Raw genomic sequence first — 23640 nt, 5'->3', positions numbered from 1 at the left:
CGTGGCACTAGGGGAAGAAGCAGCGTTAATAGGCCTGGCAATGCTATCCTCTTCCTGTGCTGAGCTGGGCAGCGTCTCTCCATGGCACCCTGCCACCGCAGCTGGGCAGAAAACGGCTGTTTTGCCCCCGGAGAATTGTGGAGCTTTCAAGTGTGACGACAAATTGACATCTCTGATTTTTCACCCGCTGACCCGCAGGCAAAGTGGTTCAGGTGGGATATATCGGCCTAAGTCACTTTGAAAAGTTTTCTTTCCATTTCCACCACCTTTCCCCCCCCCCGCCCTCCCACCTTCAACAGCCAAATGGGAAAGAACAGAAAAATGCCATTTTTTGACCTCAGAAATGTCGAAACAAGGCATCTCTCAAGTCACAAAACTTTTCCTCCCCTTAAGTTTTGTTATTTCACACCAATGCAACCATGCCGATGCTTCCCCAGGGATGGATTTGCCAAGTGGTGTTTTCTGCAGGGGAAAATAAACCATTTCTGTGGCAGGAACCAACCAGCCGTGTTCACTGTGCCCCTCATCCCCGACAAGGGGCACGAGTCCGAGTTGGTGGCTCTGGCCCAGGCAGTTTGTGACCTCCGTGCTGAAGTGGTCCAAGATTGCTGCTGTCGGTACGTTGTGATCCCCCGCCCTCCGAGAGGGGCTGAGACCTGCCAGACTCATTGCATGGACGGCACTGAACAGAAATCAGACAGCGACGCTTTTAATCCTGGTCTACCCAGGCTCCAAGCGGTTCTGGCTTTTTAAGTTAAAACGGTCCCTGATGAAACTAGTTCGTATATCCAGGCATCTGGCTGCTGGGTGGATCCGAGGGTTTTCCGGATAGCCACCAGCGTGGATTGCTATTCTGAGAATAAGGCGGTTTTCCATCCTTGGAACATGATTCACTCGGCACCATCTCCAGATCCTCTTCAGATCCTGGCAAGCGTTTCCAACACAACCCGCCTCAGCTCACGGGACGGAGGGCAGAGGAAAGGCAAGGATGGCTGAGGTCCACGGTGGACGCAGGGCGCAACAAGAGCGGGGCGTTGGGTTGGGAACGGAGAGGAGCGTATCGGTTGAGCGAGAAGGCCGAGGGAGCAGTGGGAGGATGCATGAGGAGCTGCTCCTGGCTGGGGTGAGAGCGTGGTGGTGGTAGGGAAGGCAAAGGCAGGCTCAGGTCACTGCCCGGTTCTTCTCCTCCAGGGCAGTGCTCTCTCGTCCTGGCAAGGCCTCACTGGCCCTTTCCCTCTCTACAGACACTACGACCTCACCAGGGTGTATGTAATGGCACATGTTGCCATCCGCCAGCATAAAGCGTGTTAAAAAAGGTCATGAGCTTATTGTTGGCAGCTATTTCCATAGCACCATCCATGTCCCTGGAGCAATGAAGTCCCTTCACCCCAGAAGCGTCCACTTTGAATCACCTGCCGGTTGGGGTCCCCGGGCTAAGGGCGAGATTTCTGACGGCTCCTTTCCATATCGGGTGACACAATAGCATCAGTGCTCAGCCTAATTAATACAAAGCCTAAACTTTCCAGGCTCTGGTCGCAGGTTGCATGCCCAAGCCTGGACTGCAGAGATGGTTCAAAGCTGACATGGAGTTGGTGACAATTGTGACAAGCGAGCGGCTGGCTCCTGGCTTGGTGGGCCTATTGTAGGACGTCAGGCCGGAAGGGCACCGACAAGTTTCTCTCCGCTCTGGTTTTCTGCTTCGTTCTTTCTATCTCCGGAGCGCCAGGATAGCTCGCTGGGTCTCTGGCCTCGACAAACCCTGAACAGCAAGAGCCGGTCTCCTGGAGACGGCTGCATCGGGTTGCCGTGGTGATCAAACCTTCATCTGAGCATCACTACAACTCTTGTCAGTTTGTCCAAAGTTGGGGAAGTGAGTAATGCACACAGACCGGGGGGGACAGAGCTTTCCCCAAAGTGTCCTGGGTCCTGGCAGGCGTGGGGAGGCAAAGCTGAAGCCCTGAAGCAGAAGAGGCTGCCAACGTCCCACGTCTTGGTGGGGGACGACACCATTGCGAATGCCTCTGGCTGGGTCCTTGGTGAGCAGAAGGGGTGGCCGGAGCTGGTAGCAAAAGTCCACCAACCTCCCCGCTGACCCCAGCCACCCCCAGCAGCCCGTCCGTGGCTGGACCTTCGAAGCATTAGCATCGTTTTGTGGGATCCGGTGATAGAGGAAACCTTTCTGGAGCGAGTCCTCAGAGCATTAGCATTTGATCATCGCTATGGCAACGTCCGCGAGCTCACTGCGCTGTCAGATTTTATTTTCTATACAGCGGGCATGTGTGTGTATATATGGTGCGTGAAGGTGGGTGTGGGCGTGTGTGTGCATATATGCATATATATAATATCATTATTTATCCTTTCTGACCCGTGCGCTCAGCCAAGTTTCAGAGCTCTGCAGATTGCTTCGCTGAGCTGAGTCAGAGCGCTTCGATTCAAGCCTGCCGGTGGCTCAAAGCCCGCAGGGGCCTGGCTCCCCAAACACGGCAGGAGCGGGTTTCTTTGCAACTCCCCGCCTCTCTCAGCCAGAACTTAGCCCCGCAGCTCTCTCTCCCTCGGGTTATTCTAAGGGCCTCTGGAGCAGTGACTTCTGTGCCGGGGTCTCATGCCTCGTTGCTGCCTTTTCTTTCAGCTTCACCAGCCTTTTTAGGGGGCTCATTCTCCCACCAGTGCCGAGGCAGCCTGCAGAACAGAACTGGGCAAAACCCCTCTGCTTGCCCATGCTTTGCATGACCCTTTGGTTTGCGTAGTGGCACGTCTGTTTTCAGGGTGGAAGCTGCTATTGTGGCATTTACCTGGTTTCATGTTGCAGGTTGAAAAGGGCTCCCTGCAGCTTCCAATAAGTTTTAGTGAACCTGTCACTAAGACAGAGCGGCAGTAGCAGCTGAGTGTGTGTGTTGTGTGTGTGCAAGGGACTCTGCTGGCACCGTGGAGCACTGCCAGGCACTATTTCAGAGACCCTGTGGCCTGCGCATGTGAATATAACATAAGGACACTGAGTGCTGTTCCCCTCTCTGTCACTGAGTTGGTAACCATAAGCTCCATGCCTCAGTCTTCCCATCTATAAAATGGGACTTCTCTTATAGTTTCATAGTAGTTAGGGGTCAGAAGGGACCTGAATAAATCATCCAGTCTAACCCCCCACCACTGGTTGGAGCACATGCTGGGATCGTATGACCCGAGACAGGTGTTCATCCAACCTCTTTTTGAATTTGCCCAAGGTAGGAGTCTTGGTGGGACTGTGAGGGTTAATCCACGAATAGTAGCAAAGGGCTAAGCAGGCTTGCTTTGGGCTATCTGTGTGTGTTGTAGGGACAGGTAACCAGCATCTCCTGTGCCTCTAACACCCACCTTTGGGAGCTGGCGTGTGAGGCAAGGGCTGGCAGGGAGTCGCCTGAGAGTGTGAGTCAGAAAGTGCTCGCAGCTCCTCGAACCGTGAGATGAGGACAGTGGCCCCGGTGCAGCGTGGCCTGGAAAGCGCTCCTCGCAGGAGCCTGGGGTACAACTTCAGCCCTTCAACTTCAGCCCCAGGCTCCCTGACACAGCTCAGCAAGCTCCAGCCCTCCTATGGCTGCACCGGTCTTGGGCTCCTTGCACACCGCTCTGCTGACGCCTCGACCCCCTGCCCACAGGGCTCTGCCAGCACCCATGCAGTGTCCCACAGCCCCCACTCCACTCCCAGCCCTGTCCTAGCGTTGCCCTGCATCCCCTCTGGTGTGGTGCTTTGCAAAGCAAACACTTGCCCTGCTGATGTGGGTCAGGATTTAAACCAGTGCATGAAGCCATCTCTCCCTCCCTCCACCCGCTACCAGCCTGCCCCTCTCCCCCACGGACTTTGTTGCAGCCCCTTCTCCTCTATCCAAGCTTCCCATAGGAGGAGGAAGCATAGCCTCAGCCCCCCGGGTGAGGGGACAGCTGCCCGCTGCTGACAGGCTCCCGCATCTATTCGGATGCAAAGGAACTTCTCCTGGCTGCTGAATTCCTTATGAGGCAAATGTAAATGCCAAGGACAGGAGTTCCAGGAAACGGGCATGCACTGTTTATGCCCTGGCTGGTATAAATCAGCACAGCTCTCTTGGCTTCCCTTGAGGAAGAGGATGGGGGCAGCTGCTCCCTTATATCTGCTAATGACTCTAGGGAGCTTGGAGGCAGGAGCTGAAGACCTAAGAGGGTGAGGCGTGGGATAATAACTGCCTGAGACACGGGCTCAGCATGCATGTGCTTGTGTTCATGCCAGCATCAAAGTTTTTGCCCTCTGGGATTGCCCTGGCCCTGGGAACACTGGCTGGCTGGCGAAGTGTGCCTGGGGTTGAGATCACGGACCGATAGCACCGTGCAGTGCATGGGGTCACAGAAAGCCTCTTGCTAGCACTGTGCGCCTGCCACGGCTGTTTCAGAGTAAGGTAAACTCTCCTCCTTGTCCCAGAGCAGCAGCCGTGATCACCCAGCCGGCCAGGAGTGCTGAGCTGATGCAGTTAGTTCCCTCCATGCTGCTGAGCTTTGCTCCTGCTGTGAACCGTGTCCGGAGGCAGACGCTGGCTCAGCCCAGGAAGGCAGTTCAGGGCTGGTACGTCTGGCCACTCTGGCACCTTTCCTCCCTGAGATTCGCTGCAGCTTTCTCAAGCCAAGCTGGTATCAGATTCCAGGTCTGGACTTAGGGGATGTTGGAGTAGAAGAAGTGAAGTGCTGGCTGAGTCATGCACTCCTTGTAGAGCACTTTGGAGCTCTGCCTTCGAACAGCGATGGAATCAGATTGTCAATTAAGTGTGTCAGTAATTTCATTTTGCTGGCTCTTAATAATCCTTGGAAGTCTTCTCTGCTCTCCCACGTGCACAGATTTTGTTTGTAGCTGGGCCTCTGAGTGCTCGGAGAGCTGAGCTGTGCAAGTTTTACCTAGGGGGTGGGGGGGGTTGATTGTAATGCACTTCTGCTCCTGCCATTACTAGTAAAATTAGACATTCCTGGCAGGGGGGCTCTGCTCCTCAGCTCCTGGACACACCAGACACCAAATTTGGAAACAGGAAGGATTTTTCCTCCCAGGTCAGATTGGCAAAGACCATGGGGGTTTTGCTTTCCTCTGCAGCGTGGGGCACAACCCTTCCCCATAGGAAATTCTGAGCTTATGTTAACCGATTGCCCAGTTTTGGCAGTGGTCGTGACCTCGCTATTATGCTTTTACGTGTGCCATTTTACAGGGTGTTGCTGGTGTTTCAGATCTTCTTCCTTGTAGTTAGAAGCAAGCGTTTGAAGCGGGGGACCCCTTTGGTTAACAGTGGCCTGTGAACTCAAGCAACTGATCTTGATGGCACCAGATACCTCTTCTAGCCTCCTCTTCCTACTAGTTTCTATGCCCTCCCAGTCCTACGTTCTCCCCAAACTTGCACACTTGGTTTGTTATTGTAGGGTGGCGTGTGAGCACTTGCTTTGTTCCTGTAGTGCGAGGCCTGGAGTGCTGTTGTTGAAGAGAAGCTGCCATGCAGTACGTGTCTTGGGGGAAAACCACACAGGTAATGACATGGATGTTGCAAACGGAAAAGAGAGAAAATAACTGGTTGCATCTGGGGCCTTGCAGTTCTGCAAGTGAGTCTCTCAAGTCCCTGGGTCCCTCCCGGTGATGTCTGCCGTTAAAGCGCTTCTTAATCAAATGACATACGAGAGTGTCTGAGGTTCATAGACTCATAGGATTCATAGATTCATAGCAATCATTATTGCAGGAACAGTCAATAATGAGAATGGCATTGCTTTAACGACTTCCTTTAGAGGACCAGCACATAGGTCTTAATGACCCTGATTTAAGCAGGACTTTCCACAGGCGGTGCATGCCATGAGCACAGGGTGGGGTGGGTTAGGTCTGAACCCATTTTATGTTTCTGCAGGGAAAGGAAAGGGCTGGCTTTTTCTCCTGTCCCCATCCTACTTCTGCTGTGCTGTGACCCCCCCCCCCCCATAGAGAAAAGGGCTCTGTCCCATCTGCTTCTTGACTGGGGAGGCAAAGGGATGAGCCATTTTAGCTGCCAGGGTGGTAGGCACCCTTGAAGATTTGTAGATAAGAGGCTACAAGCCCAGCCTTCCTCCCCTACACCAGGCAAGGTAGGCTTGGGCATGCTCCAATCTGAGCATCCACTAATGGCAAGAGATGGGACCAGGGCTTGGGTTTCCTCCGCTGCAAGGCATGGCTGTAACGGCACAAGGACTGGAGCGTAACTTCCACCTGCCTCTACCTGAGGGCCCGTAGAAGAAAGGTGAATGGCTTCTCCCAGGAATATGCGGGGATTCCCTAAACATGGAGGCAAGCACCGAGCCCTCTGTCATGTAGATACGCCGGCCTAACTCCACACACAGCTTTCGAAGGATTGGCAGGTACAGTGACAGCTGGATCCCCAGGTCTAGGCCTTTATTGAGGTCCAGTAGCGATGGCTGTCCTGCAGACACCTGGGGCAGATGGGAGACCGTCAGCCTCTGGACTCTCCCTCCCAGCACAGCTCAGTGGCTCCTCTTCTCTTGGGGCTGCAGCCGACCCCTTCAACACCACCGCCGGCTATTGCTCCGCAGGGCTGCTGATAGCCACGCATCCTGGCACGGTGCGGTTGCACGGTCTCAGAGCTGCCCCTGAGCTATGCCACGTTGGGTTGTTGTCCCAGGGTGGATTCCCCTATTGCCTACTGCCACTTGCTCCCCTCCTAACCTCAGTGCTGGGTGGAACAGAGCTCAGCTGAATCAGCAGGTGGGAAGGGAAGGGAAGGGAAGGGAAGGGAAGGGAAGGGAAGAAACTGTCCCTCTTGCTGGCTGGCGCTCAGTGCCCGGGTGCAGGGCCAGGCTGCGCTGGCAGGGCTGAGCGTTGCCTGGTGCTCTCCGGCTGAAGGTCCCAAGGGCAGTGAATTAGGAAGGATTAATTGAACTGGTAGCCTGATCCCTGAGACGGGAGGGGGCAAAAACGGGTGAGTTACGTAAGTAGCAAACTCATCAGTGAAAGACGGTCCGTTGGGCTCCAACTCGTTAATACCCGGCCTGCCCCCGCCTTCAGGAAGCACTGGGCTTTGGGTAAATAAAGCAACCAAGCCAAGCAGATGCAGTGTGAGGGAGGGAGGGAGGGAGTCCGGATCTGTCAGGCTCCGGGGAGCCCAGGCAAAGCCCTGCAAAGCTCTTTATTACAGGCAGGTGCAGCAAGGAAGTGGCAGCTGCCCGGCCTTCTCTCCTGCCAGCCATTCACTGGGACGAAGGGTCTGGCCAGTCCGGCGGGGCTCAGCTTATATCCAAGGGGGAGAGCCCTGGAGGGAGCTGTCCGAGGCACTGCGATTCTCCCCCGAGGTCCAGACCCCAGGGGCTGTGGAGATGTGCGACTGGGACGGAGGGTCTACAACGCGCCCGCAGCTGGCACCTCCAAGGTAGCACAGGAGGCTTCCCACTGTGTCATGACAATAAAAGTGGCTTCCTCCAAAGAGGGGTGGGTCTGAGGTGCTCATCCCCCTCTCCATGTGCGGTGGGCAAAGATTTCAGGAGCTTGCTCTGTAAGCACGGCAAGAGCAGCTATTACATCCTAGATTTCAAGGGCTGGATCCTTGGCTCCGGCCAAGGGTTGCTCTGCTCCAGCCCAGGGGAGGTGACAAGTTGAATAGCTCTGGGCTTGGTACATGTGGGTCAAGCGCTTCTGCACCCACTCTCTTCTGCCTCCTGAACATCTCTGCGTTCCCTCTGTATGCTGCTCCTCAGGCCAGAAGTACCAGGGAAACTGCCTCTTCCCTGGCACTGGGCTCTTTCGCACTTGGCCCTTCCTGCAAAGCCTCCAGGAGAGGTGACTGTGGCTTCTGGGTGGGTTTGGTTCAGATGAAGTGCTTCGTTCCTCCTCCATTTATCCGTGGTGCACCTCACAGGAGTCGAGGCAGTGGGTTTGGACCATGCCTTGGGAGCGTGTTCTCCTCAGCGGTGTGCGCTGAAACTCCAGTCCAGGCTGAACTGACAGTAACTCCAGTGTTGAGCAGGTGGAGAAGTGTGCTAGGCCTCTCTGCCCCGAGTCCGTTCCACAAACACTGCTACCACTGCTTGAGTCCCCAGCATCCCAGTGGGCTTTGCAAATCATTTGCACTCCATGGAAATGCAGCCACTTCTGGGGTAGAACATGGCACGTGGGGAGCAAGGACCCTGGCCTAAACTCCATGTCTTAAGCAAAGTGCTAAGGGATCTTTAACGGCTCTGTTGAATAGACGTGACGGTGTCCAGTTGCTGTGGGATAAGTCACCATCAGAAGGAAGAACTGGTGAACTAACCGTGCTGGGACTTGAACCAATGGCTTCCAAAGGAGCCTAAGGATCTAGCTAGAAAGTGGTGGGTAGGAATTTCCTTGTCCTTGGTGAATAAGGGGTTAATATTGTAATAATCTCCACACGCACGCACACACACACACTTTCCTTTGCTGAGGGTGAGGGAGCAGGGAGGATGCTTTTGGGAAAGTCAGGCTCTAGGGCTGGGGTCAGCAGACCGGCTGGTACGTGGGCCGGGTCAGACGGCTGTTACGCATTTATGATGCTAATTCATTCTGATTCCTGAGTAGCAGTATGTTCCCTGCAGGGAACTCCCTCGCCGCTTGCCCTGGGTTTTATTCTGTGGAAGATTTCACCATCCCACGCAGCTGCACGCTGCTCCCAGTCGCACCCTCCGCGGCCCGCAGGCAGCTCCTGCTGCAAACACGTGTTTTCACTTTACGGACTTTGCAAGATGCTCAGTGCTTAGCGCGAAGGTTTCCAGGCCCAGTCTGTGCCTGAAGGGGAGCTCTCCAGATTTCTTTGTGCAGGTTTAAAAAAAATCTGAGCCCTGCTCTTCTAGACAGGGCTGCTGCAAAGCTAAGCAGAGGGCACGACTTGCTTCGGACTGGCACTTCTTTGCTGGGTTTGAGAGAGAACAGCCGCTGGGTGGAGCCTGCTAGGTGCAGCAATGCAAAAGCAAGGGGTGCTGCAGTCCCGAATGGGGGGGGCCTTGCCAGCAGGGTGGGAACAGGGGTCCGAGGCCCCCACTGCAATGAACACATCGTGGCTGAACTTGCTCCCACCTTCTGCCTGGAGAGTCCACTTTTCACCCACTTCAGGCAGCCTCAGGGGGACTGATGCTATTTACTGCCTGGATGGCCTTAAAAATAGCTGATCCCCAGATCTCTCTGAAGCTTTCTTTGGCTCTGAAGCCTCCTGAAGCCAGAGGCTGCTGCTCAGACAGTTTTGTGATATCCAGGATAAAGCTAACCCTGTTGCCACCCTGCAGAAGAGCCAAGTGACCTAAACCAGTTGCCAGAGTTCATGCCGGGCAGCCCATTCTCCGCTGTGATAAAATGGGCTTGGAGACATTTGGCCTCAGGGTCCTGCTTTCTTCACTCCTTCCTGTAGTGCCTTTTAGCAGCCAGCAGGATGGGGAAGGTGTGGAGGCGATGAGAGCGGAGGGCACGAGTCTGTGCCAAAACCTCCCTCTCTCACTGCAAAGCTCTGCCCGTGTTGCATCTCAATCAACTTTCCCCCCATGAGCATCGATGTCAAAGCAGGGAGTGTTTCCAAGGCCTCGGGCAATGGCACACGTGGTGGAGCAGGGAGAGGGGACACATGGGTGTAGAGGTCAGACCCATGGGAGGGGACGTTGAGTCTAGAAGATGCTCAGCATCTCAGGCCCCTTCCCTTACAGAGCTGGGTAGCAAAGGGAGGGGGCTCAATGCTATGATGCCACAGTCATTTAAACCCCAAGCAAGATGAAAATCAGTGCCAGCACCAGGCACCCGCTGTGCGCCAGTTTGGCCGTCAACGAACCATGATCCTGCTCACGGAGAGGGAGCATAGAGAAAGGGCGTGAGATGATATGGCAGAAGGGGGCAAGTAGACCGGAGTCAGCAGACAAAGAGGCCTCAAGGGTCAGGCCTGGCAGACTGAAAGATTTCCCCCGGTCCTACACTGCAATGGGTGGCCAGTATTGGCAGAGGTACAGAGCTGGGTTGCTTTCTCCAGCCAGAGGCAAAGCGGACAAGCCATCTTAAACTGGCTCCTTCATATATAAATGTTTAGCCCTCACTTAGCTTTATTATTGTTATTCATTCTCATTTAGTAGTTATCAGTTATTATAAGTTTATTCTTCTTTAACTGGCCCAGCTGCCTCCCAATCCCATGCTCTCATCCAAGGAACTTCATTCTTTCAGATCACAGCGCCGAGCACACACAGATTCACAGAAGTTTAGGGCTGGAAGGGACCTCGTGAGATTGTCGGGTCCAGCCCACCCTGGTCTGGGCAGGAAAGACGGCTGGGGTCTAATAACCCCAGCAAGGTGTGCGTCCATCTCCAGGGTAGGTGCCTGCACCACCCCTGCTGGGAGTCTATTCCAGTCTGGTCACATGAACCGTGAAGAAGTTTTTCCTTATATCCAGTCTGCAACCTTCTTCTAGGATTTTATGACTGCTGCTCCTGGTTTTCCCCTGGGGTGCTTTGGCAAGTAGCTGTTCGCCTAGCCCCTGATGCTCACCCCTGATACATTTGCAAGCTGCCACCAAACCCCCCGAAGGCTTCTCTTTTCTAGGCTGAACTGTCCTGTATCTGTCAGCCTTTCCTTGTACAGCTTGCTCTTCAGGCCTTTAATCATATGAGTGGCTCTTCTCTGGACTCTCTCAAGCTTCTCCACATCCTTCTTGAAGTGCGGTGCCCCGGACTGGACTCGGCATTGGTGAGACCTCAGCTGGAGTACTGAGTAGAGCCGGATAATAACTTCCTTAGTTTTGCTTGAGGTGCATCGGTTGATGCAGGCGAGCGTATTGTTTGCTCTGCTAACTCTAGCATCACACTGGCGGCTCATATTCATTTTATGGTCAATTATGAGAACCCAGGCTTGTAACTAGAGTGGTGCAATTAGAGCACCAACCCCAAGTACAATTTAGGGGGGGCATGTCCTGCAGCATCCAGCACGCATCCTCCCCCCTTGCTCTCCAGCATCGGACAGCATCTCTGTTCAAAGCGCTGACATAGCTAGGGACACCTCTACAAGTACCTCTATTTTCTTTTTGGCTTGATGACACCACCCCAGGGCTGGACAGGGAACGCTAATTAATTCCTGGGACCAGTATGCTGCTTTTCTCAGGTGCCAGGCTTTAATCATCTGGCTCTCCGAGGCATTGCACAACCCTTTGCAGCAGCAAAGTCAGTGTGACTTCCCAGGATGTGACTCTCTGGGACCTCATCCCAGAGACACTGTATTTGCCAAGCCTCTATTTCCACCAGCCCCCTCTCCGGGAATTCAGGCCCCGATCTCTGATGGTGTCGCCAGGCTGTGAAATCTTCCCTCCTCCACTCGAAATCTTTTCCCCAGCAGAGGGACAGCAGGTTAAGGGTATTTACAAGAGGTTGGATTTAAGGAGATTACAACTTCTCTTGGGGATAATCTAAAATTCAATTAAAACTCCCTGTCTCTCCCTGGGCCCAGCTGCCAGGCCAAGGGGCCTGCCAGCCCTGGCAGCAATGCGCTGGAGTGATCCTCGAGGGGTTGCTAAGTTAGGGGAGACCCTCACACTTCAAAGGGCCAGCGCTCAGCGGTGGCTCCAGCCAGTCTCTTCTCTTTCCGCTGCAGCAGTTTGCAGAACTGCCCCTTCCCGTAGGATTTTACTGGGCATTAACAAGGGTGTGCTACATGGAGGCTGCCAGCAACTGGAGGGCTGGCAGCTCCTCTGCCAGGTACCTGGCAGAGGAGATCCCCTCCTTCCCGGCCTTGAATGACTTGATGCAGTTGGGAGTGGAGATCTGTCCACTGCACTGCGGGCAGGTCCCCCTGCGAGAGCCGACCAAAGCTCCCCAGTGGGAAGGTCTTGGCTACACAATATTTGGCAATGGGGGATTGCTCTCTCTAGCTTGCTTCTTCGGCCTTTTGGCTAGGGGCAAGTGAGACTAGGGAGCATTTGAACTCCAAGGCCTTTGGGCTTGGGGCTTGCACATAGGATGCCTGCCATGGATTTGGGAGTATCTGAAGCCCTAAGTCTGGAAGGGAGGATACTTGCCCGTGATAGCGCCACACGGACTTGAACGATTGAGCTCTGTTCAGCCGGGAGAATTCGGAGCTGATTTGGCGGATTTTGCCCGAGACACGAAATGTAATCATCATAATAAAATAAAAAAAAATCAGGTGATATCGGACATCCAAACTCTGCTCCCTGCCTGCCAGCTGCCCTGCTTTTGCATATGAATGCCACCGCTGGCTGCTGCAGGGCAGAGAGGAGCGGGGCCCTGGAGAGATGAGCAAACAGGCTTGTCTGCCTTCATTTAAAGGAACCGGATGGGTTTCTAAGGATGTCCAGAGCCCGATCTGTGTTTGCAAGCATGAAAGGCAGCTGTGGAAGGCCCTACCCGGCCCTTGGAAACCAAGCCAGCCCCTAGCATTCAGTGCTGGGCTGTAGAAGGTGACTGCATCTCTGCAGGAGCCGGTGAGGCGATGTGGCACGTCTCTATACAGAGCTCCTGTAACTAGAGGTAACAGATTGCCAAGGACTTGGCTTGCTTGCAAAGGCTGGTGCGGATGTACTCCCTGCTTTAGGGTCACCCTTGGTAACAGGAATCAAATGTCAGGGGAGAGGAGAAATGTCTGCATCAGCTGTTACAAATGGAGATGAGGGAGGACAGGCAAAATTAAGAGGGCAGGGAGAGAAGGAAAGGACGGGTTGTTCTCACAAGCACCAGAGAGCCACCATCCTCCTAAGGAAAACGTACCACAGCTCAGGGGGCAGTTGTGGGCCAGTGGCTTGCTCTTAATGACCTTGGGAAATGGCTGTCTATGTCTTGATGGACCCACAGCCCTTCAGAAATCTGGCCCTTCGCTTCATCGTGCCAGTGAACTCCACGGCAGTTCAGCAGGACTCCAGGGGAATGAAGCCACCGATGCACAACTGCAGGCCTGAAACCCTCTGCTCAGCTCTCACGTAAGCCCGGCTCTGGAGGATACCACCCAGGGATATTGTCTGGTGCCCGCACCTGCGGGGTGTTGTGGGCATAGGCACATTAATGGCTTGGTGCTTGGAGACTCCCAGTGCTTGCCCCTTCAGCGGTGAGAGGGAAACCTCTGCCTGCATCTGCATGCCAGACGGTAGCCTGTGCCCCCACCAAGCCCTGAACTCCGTCCGGAGGCCCTGGCCACCCTTCTCCCCACCTGCTCTGATCCACTCCCTTCCTATCCACGGTGTCATGAGGCCGTCATGTCAGCATCCCCCTGACCAAAGCAAAATATAAAAGCCCATTGCTATCTGCTTTTTCTTCCATTTGGAAATTCCTGTATGCAGTGATGAAGTCACCTCCAAACCTTCTTTTCAATATGCTAAGTCGAGCTCCTTAAGTCTTATATTTTAAAACTAGTTCCTCAGCCCACTGGGGTTTAGGTTGGACATCAGGAAGAACTTCTTTTCGGTAAGGGTTGCCAAAATCTGGAACAGGCTTCCACGGGAGGTGGCACTCTCCCCTACCTGGGGGTCTTTAAGAGGAGGCTGGACATGCACCTGGCTGGGGTCATTTAACCCCAGCGCTCTTTCCTGCCCAGGGCAGGGGGTCGGACTTGATGATCTACTGAGGTCCCTTAATCTATGAATCTATGAGTCTCTGCTGCAGGAGGAGGAAGCTCAATCAGAGAGGCCCTGCAACTCTGGGGTGTAGAGTATGCCGAGTTGGGGTACTGCCAGTCTCTTGTCTGCTCATGCCCCCCAGACAGGTGTCTCATGGCAATGTCTACCAACTCCCCAGACGCTTTTGAGGAGCAGTGGCCACTGTCAGGGCTTGCTGATCAGGCCCTTTACTTCAGTTTTGACCCTCTGAGGCTCACTTCCCTCCTGCCATTTGTTCCCCCTGGAGTTATTTGGACCCTGATCCGATGGCTTTCTCAGCTTAGTAGGACAGACCGAGGCAGCTCACCAGAGTAGACTCTGGAAGTACTTTTCTAAGTGCCCTGGGCACCGGGCGTGTGGCTGGGGGAGAACAGCTCTGTGCCCATCTCTTAGCTAATCAGATGAGGATCCAGTAACCAGGCATTCCTCCCCCTCAGTCCCCGGAGAGCCTCGATCCGGTAGGCGGCTCGACGAGTGCCTCATACATGCTGACGGGAGCCGGCTCCCTACAGAACGGAGTTGCAATTGCCACTCGCTTTTGAAAGCAGCAGAGGGAGGGGGATGATGCCAGCACCCCCTTTGCTTAATTTCCTGGTGGCTAGAGAGCGCCCACACCTGATTTCAATTCGCTCTTTTGTTTCAGGAGATGCAAACCCAAACCTTTGCAGAGACGGCCCCAAGTAGGCCGTTCGGGCGGAGAGGGGGGAGCGCCCTCGTCACCTCCCATTGAACCTGGACCCCTGCAAAGAAAATAATTCAAAATGAATGAGGCCAGAGAGACTGAGGGCAAGGAGAGAGTGTCTGCTGCTTAGTAATTTAGACCCTCAGCTGGAAGTAGGGAGTCCTGTAACCTGGTCCTTTTTCCCAGTACTGCTTCCATACTGTATCCAACGATGGTTTAATGGACTTCACATAAACAACTGTAGGGCGAAAGACCAAAATCCCAGGACTCCCCTGCTCTCAGGAGGGCTCCCCAACCGCTGGACTAGAGAGTCACGATCTCTCTCCAAGGGTCACGGGATCTTGTCTGATGTCGAGGCCATGTGGTGCCACTTCAATAGCCAGCGCGGTGGGTGCTGATGGCTGACGGCTGGCGGTGGGTCCAGGGAGGTCAGCGGTGGGATCCCATGAAGCAGGTGTGAGAATTCAGCCTGGATCTCCCGTTCCCTGAGCGAGTGCTCCAGGCACCACCTTAGTATGGAAGAAGCAAGGGGCAAACAATAAGTGACCCATGCTTGGTTCTTTCAAAGGTGTTGGAGGCCAGCTCCACGCTGGCTGTAAGTGGCCCCAGGCTCACTGCGCTGGGCCCAGTTTCAGACACCTTGTTCCCATCATGGACTCTAAGGAGAACCCAAGGGCCCAGGTACTGGAGGCTCCTCCAAGGACCAGGCCCCTATAAATTAGGCATGCTGCCCTTTTCTGGCTCCAACCCTCTGTTTTGAGCAGGGGGTGGACAAGATGTGACCTCCTGAGGTCGCTTCCAGCCCTCCTTTTCTACGATCCTATGATTTGGGCTTCTCTATAGGGAGGCTGCAATGAGGCGCATGCCAAACAGTTGAGGGAGTTCGGGCTGCACAAGGACCTTGGTTGAACGGGCGGGAGGGAGGGAACTGTGAGGAGTAGCTGTTGCCTCTGATCCTTGTCCATCTTCATTCCTGCTGTGCTCGAGTGGTTTCCTCATCATTAATGCACTTGGGTGAGATACTCCTGCTTGTCCCCTATAGCCAGTTGAGGGCCATTTGTCTTCCCGAGAGTGTCAGGGCCTGGCCCGCTTCACACGGGCTGTTAATTTACTAGAAGTGTGTGAACGCAGAGTGCCGTCGGGAGTGATTATTCAGGCAGAAGTCCCATCAGCACCAGGCAGACAGGGCTTTGGAGAGCTGCCGAAGGCAGGGACGGCAGGATTATATCTTAATTGGGAAAGGTTGGCCACTGTCTCTGCTTCACCACTCCCCACCCTCTGCCACAGCAAGAGGTGCTGGGAGGCTTCATCCTTTCCTCCCCTTCTACCTAGCTCTATAGTGGGCAGCTCTATTTAGATTCAGCACCTGTCTTTCTGCCTGGACCCCGATTTGCCACCGGGGCTGAATACAGCAGATGGAGGTCTAGTGCTGTGGCTCTCCCATAGTGGCATGCATCTAGGCCACCCATAGTCCCCAGTCTGTCCTGGGACCCAGCTCTGTACTCCTAGGGGCAGAGCATCCCCATGAGAGATGGCCAAGGCTCGGTGAGAGCTGTGGCCCAAATTCATCTTCTCCCACTCTGGTGCTATGCTGAAATACTGAGCGTGTCTCCTTCTTTCTTTGAACTATGCTAGATCCCAGAGCTCTGGTCATGACCCACTTGCAAACACAGAGCAAAGGATGCTCCCTGCTCACTGAATGCACAGGCCAAGGAAACGTGTTCCTATGACAAACCCATAGGAAAATCCCTGCTTTGGATTAGCTGCACTGGTCACTAGATAGAGCTTTTTTATTGCTGAAAATCCAGAGGCAAGTAAAATTCTCTGGCTGCCTATGAAGGGTGCTCGGATGTGTGCCTATGAAGGGTGCCATGTGCTCGGGTGACGTTTGCCCACCCCTTCCAGAAGGAAAGTTGCAGAACAGTTCATCCAGCCCAGCTTCTAGAGCTGTTTGCAAGACCAGCCAACAGCACCAGTTTGACTGGGCGTGCATTGTTCATGTCATCTGCTAACGCCTGTGCTCTCCCACTCTCTGGATGAGGTTTCCATGATGCCTGCTAAAATTAGGGGCCTCTCTTATACACTAGAGTGTATTAACAGCAATAGAGCCAGACGCTGCTTGTATCACTGTTGCACGCTACAGGAGCAAGTGCCAGTACTGCTGTACTCGTCCGTGATAATCATACGCAGAACTAGCACATTCTGCCTTCCACAACCAGCACTTCCAGCTCTAGATCTCAAAGTTATTTTAGAAGACAAATAGCAGTAGCTGCAGGTTACTGAGGGAGAAGCTGAGGCCCAGAACGGGGAAAGTGACTTATCAAAGTCCCACCACAGGCCTGGCTCTTACTTACACTTGGTTTACATCCAACATACCTCCCTGAATTGAATGGAATTACCTCTGATTGTCCACCTGCGGCAGCAACACAGCACTGATGAGTCCTTGGCACAAGCAGGATTTCACCTTAGTTTTCCTCTATATCCCACAGAACCGTAGAAATGCTCTGCTTCTAGCCTCGGTAGGTGAAATGCAAGTTGTGATGATAAATCACTTAGGCATGCTCAGCCAATTATAACTAATAACCTCATCTGCACTCCACCCCTTCTCCTATAGTGCTTGGTGTTCAGAATATTTCTATAACATCTATATCTATTTGGAAAAAAAACCCCAGACTTAGCAGTCGAGTTGGCAGATGGTTTCAGACACTCTGATCCGCTCTGGGAGAGCGCTCTGCCAGGGGTGTTTATGTGCTTCCAGGTGACAGGACTCATTGGCTGCAATGTTGGACTGTTCGTTGATTTGGTTGCGAGCAAATCTGGCTGCGCTCAGTATCGATAGCCCCTTAGGGAGCTGGTGTTTATTCTCTCTTAGCATTACCCTGATGATTTTATTTTGCTCCCTGGGAGCTGACTCTGTATTTGGCACTTCAGCAAAGACGCCACCTCGAGGAGCTTGCAGTCTGAGGCCACCCAGCTCTGTATTTGCTTCTTTTTACCACCATGCACACTCTCCCCCTGGGATCGGGGCACTGCTCGCACGCATAGAGTTGAGTACCCAGATAAGGCTGCGTGAGACTGGGGCAGTTCAATTAATGACTAGTTAGCAGAGGAACTGTTGAGTTTATTCCCAGGGAATAAACCGCAGCAGCTGGGCTTTGACCAAAGTAAGGGTTTGAATTACACTTTGACTCCTGCAGGGTCTGCAAAAAAAACTGGGCTGCCCAACACAACGCCCTAATAGAATCGGAGACTCCCCCCAGGTTATAATGTTCAGCTCTTACAGGAGGGCTCTCATCTCTTATGAGGAGGCTCAGCACCCCCGAGCTCCCCCATAATTTGAACCCTGGTCACGGCTACAGTCTCAAGTGGGCAAAATATTGAGATCGCTGATTCAGTCCAGAGAAGGGTGTAGTTTGCGACATTTGATGAGTCCCATTGACATTGGCTGGAATTATTGAAAGGTTTGTGTCGTGCGTACAGCTCCTGGCGCAGCAGAGCCCTTGTCTGAGCCTGGAAGTCCTAGGGGCTACCACTACACCAATGTCAGTGGAGGGAGATGTCATTTCTGAGGGTTGGGGGAAACCTCCCAGAGCTTAGCCAGCAGTTGGGGAGGAGACCCTTGATAGGAGACCAAAATACCAGGACTTGTGGCAGTCCTGTGATTGGCGCCCACTGCATCTCAGAGGCTGCTGCTAGAGCCTGTTTATGGAGGGGCCAGGGAAGAGCCAAAAGATTCATAGATTGCAGAGTCGGAAGGGACCACAAAGGATCATTGTGTCCGACCCCCTGCCCCTGGCAGGAAAGAGGACCGAGGTCAGACGACCCCAGCCAGGTGACTATCTAGCCTCCTCTTGAAGACCTCCAAGCTAGGTGACAGCACCACCTCTCTTGAAGCCCATTCCAGATTCTGGCCACCCTTACTGTGAAAAATTTCTTCCTAATGTCTAACCTAAATCTACTAGTTTGCACCCATTTTTCCTAGTTACTCCTAGGGGCTGTCTGGTAAACAGCACATCCCCAATTTTCTGTTGTCTTCTCTTGATAAACCTATAGGCAGCTACAAGGTCACCCCTCAGCTGCCTCTTGTGAAGAGATCCAGATCCTTCAACCTCCCCTCATAGGGTCTTGCACAGAGGCCACTAATCTTTCGAGTGGCCTCCTCTGGACCCTCTCCAGATCCTCCGTGTCCCTCTTGAAGTGCGGCACACAAAACTGGACGCGATACTCCAACTGTGGCCTGATGGATGCCGCATAGAGGGGGAGCATCACCTCCCTTGATCTGTTGGTCATGCATCTGTTAATACACGACAAGGTGCGATTGGCTTTGTTGATGGCCTCGTTACACTGCCGGCTCATGTTCATCTTGGAGTCAACTATGACTCCAAGATCCCTCTCTGCCTCTGAGCTGCTGAGGAAGTCATCCCCCAACCTGCAGGTGTGCTGGGGATTCCTGCTCCCCAGGTGGAGTACCTTGCATTTCTCTTTGTTGAATTGCATCCTATTTCATTCCACCCATTCAGCCAACCTGTCCAGATCAGCCTGAATCTGCTCCCTGCCCTCCGGTGTGTTGACTTTGCCCCATAACTTGGTATCATCTGCGAACTCGGAGAGGGTGCTCTCCACACCCTTGTCCAAATCGCTGATGAAGATATTAAATAACACTGGTCCAAGGACTGAACCCTGCTAACACTGGTCCAAGATCATCACCCTACAGTGAGCAGCAGAGGCATGGTCAGGATGTCCTGGACCTTCTGCTGTGCCTGTGGATCAGCACAGGACTCGCTCACAGATAACCCCACTGACGTCAGTCCAGCTGCACTGATAGGATTGAGCGTAGGCTTTGGCACGATGTCCAGCTGCTGCTCGGAAATATAGACACACAGATCCCCTGAGTCTGGAACCCCCGCCTCGCCCAGCTCTGCATGGATCAATGCTCGCAGGCCTCTGCTCTCTGCTCTATTTTTATGCCCGGCTCTATCTTTATATCCTGCCCACTGCTTTATACCCTGCCCACTGAGACAGTGACACTTTCCCCGTCCCCCAACCATGATGGCATGCTCCACTTGATTAACCCGGGCAGGAAGATAGTGCTAGAAAGCATGGGAAGGCCCATCTCCTGCAACCCTGCAGCATCTTGCAGGCCTTTTCTCTTGTTCAGCTGCAAGAGATCAGGCTGAGACCCCTGCTCTGTTGCTGTCATTGCTCTGAATGCCTCACCCAGGACATATCCCAGTGCATTTAGTCAAACCCTAATGTATTCAGGCCAATCCTGCTCACACACAAGCCTGAATTCGTGCTGGCTGGCGAGTGTACTGTTGCCCTTGGCCACCCACATCGTTCCAGGAGGGACTGCCTGCCGGTTGATGGGGTGAGAGCAGAGTTCATAGGGGCAGGATGGTCCGTGCTCTGTCCAGAAGAGACCTGGCCAGGCCCTGGGTAGTTTCTCGGGAGTGTGCTAAAGGCACACTCTCAAAAATAACCACACCGCCACTTCTGTCACCCATCCAGATAAAGGCTGGTTTTGACTGGCATTATGGGAAGGGTTTAACATTTGCTTTTTACCAACCCTACAGTTTGCTGACTCTTTTTGCAGGTGGCTTCACCTGAGTCTATTCTAGCCCCTCTCAGTTTCCAGGGCTGCATATAGGACCACATTTTTGGAGAAATGCATGGCCTGAAAAGTCAAGTGGGTTCACACAGGATGCCAGACTCAGGGTCTGAAGCCTGATAGGACTCCGGTGCTGTACGTCCTTCCTAATGCCGGTGTCCCCCAGCACAGCAAAACATATGTAGGCGGCAATCATTATATCTTTGCTAGGGTGTTGATTTGGCCCAAAGTAGTGTTGCGTCTTGCAGTGCTCCTCCAGCTGCGATGCAGGACCAGGCAACCAATCCCCATCCCGTGATGTAATGGGAAGGGCATGCTTGTGATATGGTATCCCCAGGCAACAGCCCCAATAGCAGGAATCAATCAAATTGATTAGTTGAGCTGAGATACTAAATGGCATGGGTGCCTTGGTCGGCTCAGAAATACGTCAGCGGCTGATGCTTTGAGGCATCGCTCACGCACTCGGATGCTTGCAGGGGATGGGGACCTGATCCCTACCTCCGCATACATCCAGTGGTGCCCTCCTGGCTAGTGTCTAAATAGGGTTTGTCAGACTGACCCATGCCAAAAGCAAGGTGCTGGACGAGAGCAATCTATGGTCTCACACTATTAATGAATAGGGGGGCACGGTTTTGCATGCAGTGGTGTCTGAGCATCATCTGTCACGTTGTGACAGGCAAAGAGGATGAGAGGGCTCCAGAAATCTCTGCTAATCCATTCCCAGCCCAACCCTGGGACTGCCCCATATCCCCAGAGGAGTTACCGGGACTTTCACAGGCTCCAGCCCTGTTCTGTGAAACACCATGGAGTGAAGCCCCCCAGCACGGCCTCCTTCACCTATATGCACATGAGACACCCCCCACTGCTCTCCTCTCCCATTCCCGGGGCTGCAAGGCACTGTGAGGCAGCACCCTGCGGCCTGTCCTGACCCCATAAGAGCCAGTGTTTGTGTAGTCAGGAGCTGCCAGGGCCACGCTCTAGCTGGCACATGCAAAAGGAGGGGATGGAAAGGGTCTCTAGTAATACCCACGTGCACTCCGGAGGGAGTGCGGGCTTCATGCTTCCCTCTCCACTTGCACTCTTTTGCATCCTAGTCCCTGAGACCCCTGCTTGCAACCAGAGGCTGATAGAGTAGCGGGGAGACGGCCGTTCTGAAAGCACCCGGATGCTGAACCTGCCAAAGGCGGCGGCCCTCCTAATCCCCGGGTGCACTCAGGAAGTACAAGGGAGTCATCTTTTGGACCTCTTAATTTCTTTTTTTTTTTTTTAATTCTTTAGGCAAGGCCCAGAATACTGCTAGGAGGTAGAGCAAGGGCAAAGAGGGAGATCACTCTGCCCAGCACCACAATGCAGCCACCTCTAGGAAGGAGCCCACACCTCTTGGGCAGTACAGCAGTCCTACTAAACCCCCATTTGTTTCCACATTGCCGTGCTCGGGTTCCTTGGGTGAAAGCTAATGGGCGTGTTTTTGTTTTTTCCTTGCAGAGTCTCTCACTGGATCTGTCTGGTGACGTAGCAGCAAAGACTTCAAAGCCTTGGACTTCTCTTCTGCAACAGCAGTGTTTGGGGGGAGGGGGGGGTTGGGGGGGGCTAGGGGAAAAATCAGGAGCCAGGGAGCCCCACCAGATTCACTGCAAGCTTGACTCAGGGATGAGTACAAGCCGAGCTAATCACTACAGCATAGTGTCCTCCGAGGAAGACGGGCTGAGGTTGACCACCATGCCAGGAGTCAACGGCTTTGGAAATGGCAAGATCCACACCAGGAGGAAATGCCGGAACAGGTTTGTGAAGAAGAATGGGCAGTGCAATGTGGAGTTCACCAACATGGATGACAAGCCTCAGAGGTACATTGCCGACATGTTCACGACGTGTGTGGACATCCGTTGGCGGTACATGCTCTTGCTCTTCTCCCTTGCCTTCCTGGTTTCCTGGTTATTGTTTGGGCTGGTTTTCTGGCTCATTGCGCTGGTCCACGGAGACCTAGAGAACCCAGCTGGGGATGAAAGCTTCAAGCCTTGCGTTCTTCAAGTGAATGGCTTTGTGGCCGCTTTCTTGTTCTCCATTGAAACCCAAACGACAATAGGCTATGGATTTCGCTGCGTGACCGAGGAATGCCCGATTGCAGTCTTCATGGTGGTCGTGCAGTCCATTGTGGGGTGTATAATAGACTCCTTCATGATAGGTGCAATAATGGCAAAGATGGCCAGGCCCAAGAAAAGGGCTGAGACTTTACTATTCAGCCATAATGCAGTGGTGGCCATGAGGGATGGGAAGCTTTGCCTGATGTGGAGGGTGGGGAACCTCCGGAAAAGCCACATAGTAGAAGCTCACGTCCGAGCTCAATTAATTAAGCCCAGGATCACAGAGGAAGGGGAGTATATACCACTTGACCAAATAGACATCGATGTTGGTTTTGATAAAGGCTTGGACCGTATTTTCTTGGTGTCTCCCATTACTATACTTCACGAGATCAATGAAGAGAGCCCCTTGTTTGGGATTAGCCGCCAGGACTTGGAGACGGATGACTTTGAAATCGTGGTTATTCTTGAAGGGATGGTGGAAGCCACAGCCATGACAACGCAAGCGCGGAGCTCATACCTGGCCAGCGAGATCCTCTGGGGTCATCGCTTTGAGCCCGTCTTGTTTGAGGAGAAAAACCAGTACAAAGTAGACTATTCCCACTTCCACAAAACCTACGAGGTCCCATCAACCCCGCGCTGCAGCGCCAAGGACTTGGTGGAGAATAAATTCTTACTTCCTAGCACCAACTCCTTCTGTTATGAGAATGAGCTCGCCTTCATGAGCCGTGACGAAGAGGAAGAAGACGATGACAGCAGGGGTCTGGATGACCTAAGCCAAGACAACAGGCATGAATTTGACAGGCTTCAGGCCACAATAGCATTGGATCAGAGGTCATACAGAAGGGAGTCAGAAATATGACTCTTGGTCCGTCTGCTAACTGTTGTGAGGGTCTTTTTCCTCTCCTCTCTTCCCCTACAACCCGCTCAAATTATGCAGAACAATGCAAGTGCCATAGGAATGCTTGAGAAATTAGTATTGTTCATAGTTTTAAGTCTCATTGCAATAACCACTGAACGGTCTGCGACAGGAAACCACAGCAGGCCACGGAGTGTTTTGAACGTCCAGTGTTGATAACGCTATTAGAAACCGAACCGGAGGCAGATGCAATATGGCAGTGCAGACAAGGGGGAGCGGCCTGTGTGATCTACGCAGAAGCGTCTTCCTTAGATGCAGAGAGACCGTGTTTTTTGTTTTCGTGCGTCCGCTAGAAATGCGAGCCTTTTCTCAGAGCTGAGCACTGCGAGGTTCAAAAGGAGGAAATATCAGGAAACAAATCTGTCGTCTTCTTCTTTCTTTCTTTCGTTCTTTTTTTTTCTTTCTTCTTTTTCACTGAACAAAAATGAATCTTTCCGGCAGGCAGTGTGATCCAGTTGCACAAAAACAACACTTGAAAGACCATGCAACATAAATACTACTTTTTAATTTGGGGGAGGGAGGTGGGGGGGGGTGTTAATTTTTCAACGTAGTGCGTGGGAGACTGTTTACCAAAAAAAACAAAAATTAAAGATGTGATTTGATATTTTTTAAAAATGAACAAGGGAATGAAGAAGCCGCATGGGTCTTTCTGGGGGTATGGGATTTCAGTGGGGGTGGAGGGGTTGCAAAGTCAGGACAAGGCAAAACTGCGTCCTGATTTTTTTTGTTTTTTGCTGGCCAACGTTTGTAACCTGGAAGCACAA

At 53.1% G+C, this 23640-nt stretch overlaps 1 protein-coding gene across 1 annotated transcript; it reads left to right on the top strand.

The window, feature by feature from the left end:
- Nucleotides 1-21493: 21493 nt before the first annotated feature.
- Nucleotides 21494-23383, top strand: LOC102566402 (ATP-sensitive inward rectifier potassium channel 12). The gene has a single exon (XM_006272690.4). It carries the CDS (start codon nt 21530-21532, stop codon nt 22817-22819), a length of 1290 nt encoding a protein of 429 aa, XP_006272752.1. The 5' UTR covers nt 21494-21529; the 3' UTR covers nt 22820-23383.
- The last annotated feature ends 257 nt before the right edge of the window (nt 23384-23640 follow it).

The sequence above is a fragment of the Alligator mississippiensis genome, chromosome 13, assembly GCF_030867095.1.
Source record: "Alligator mississippiensis isolate rAllMis1 chromosome 13, rAllMis1, whole genome shotgun sequence".
NCBI lineage: Eukaryota > Metazoa > Chordata > Crocodylia > Alligatoridae > Alligator > Alligator mississippiensis.
The sequence above is the reverse complement of the archived record's forward strand: the minus strand, read 5'-3'. Positions and strand labels throughout refer to the sequence as shown.

Excerpts from the sequence above, each read along its gene's own strand:
- LOC102566402 (XM_006272690.4), top strand. The coding sequence starts at position 21,530 with ATGAGTACAAGCCGAGCTAATCACTACAGCATAGTGTCCTCCGAGGAA.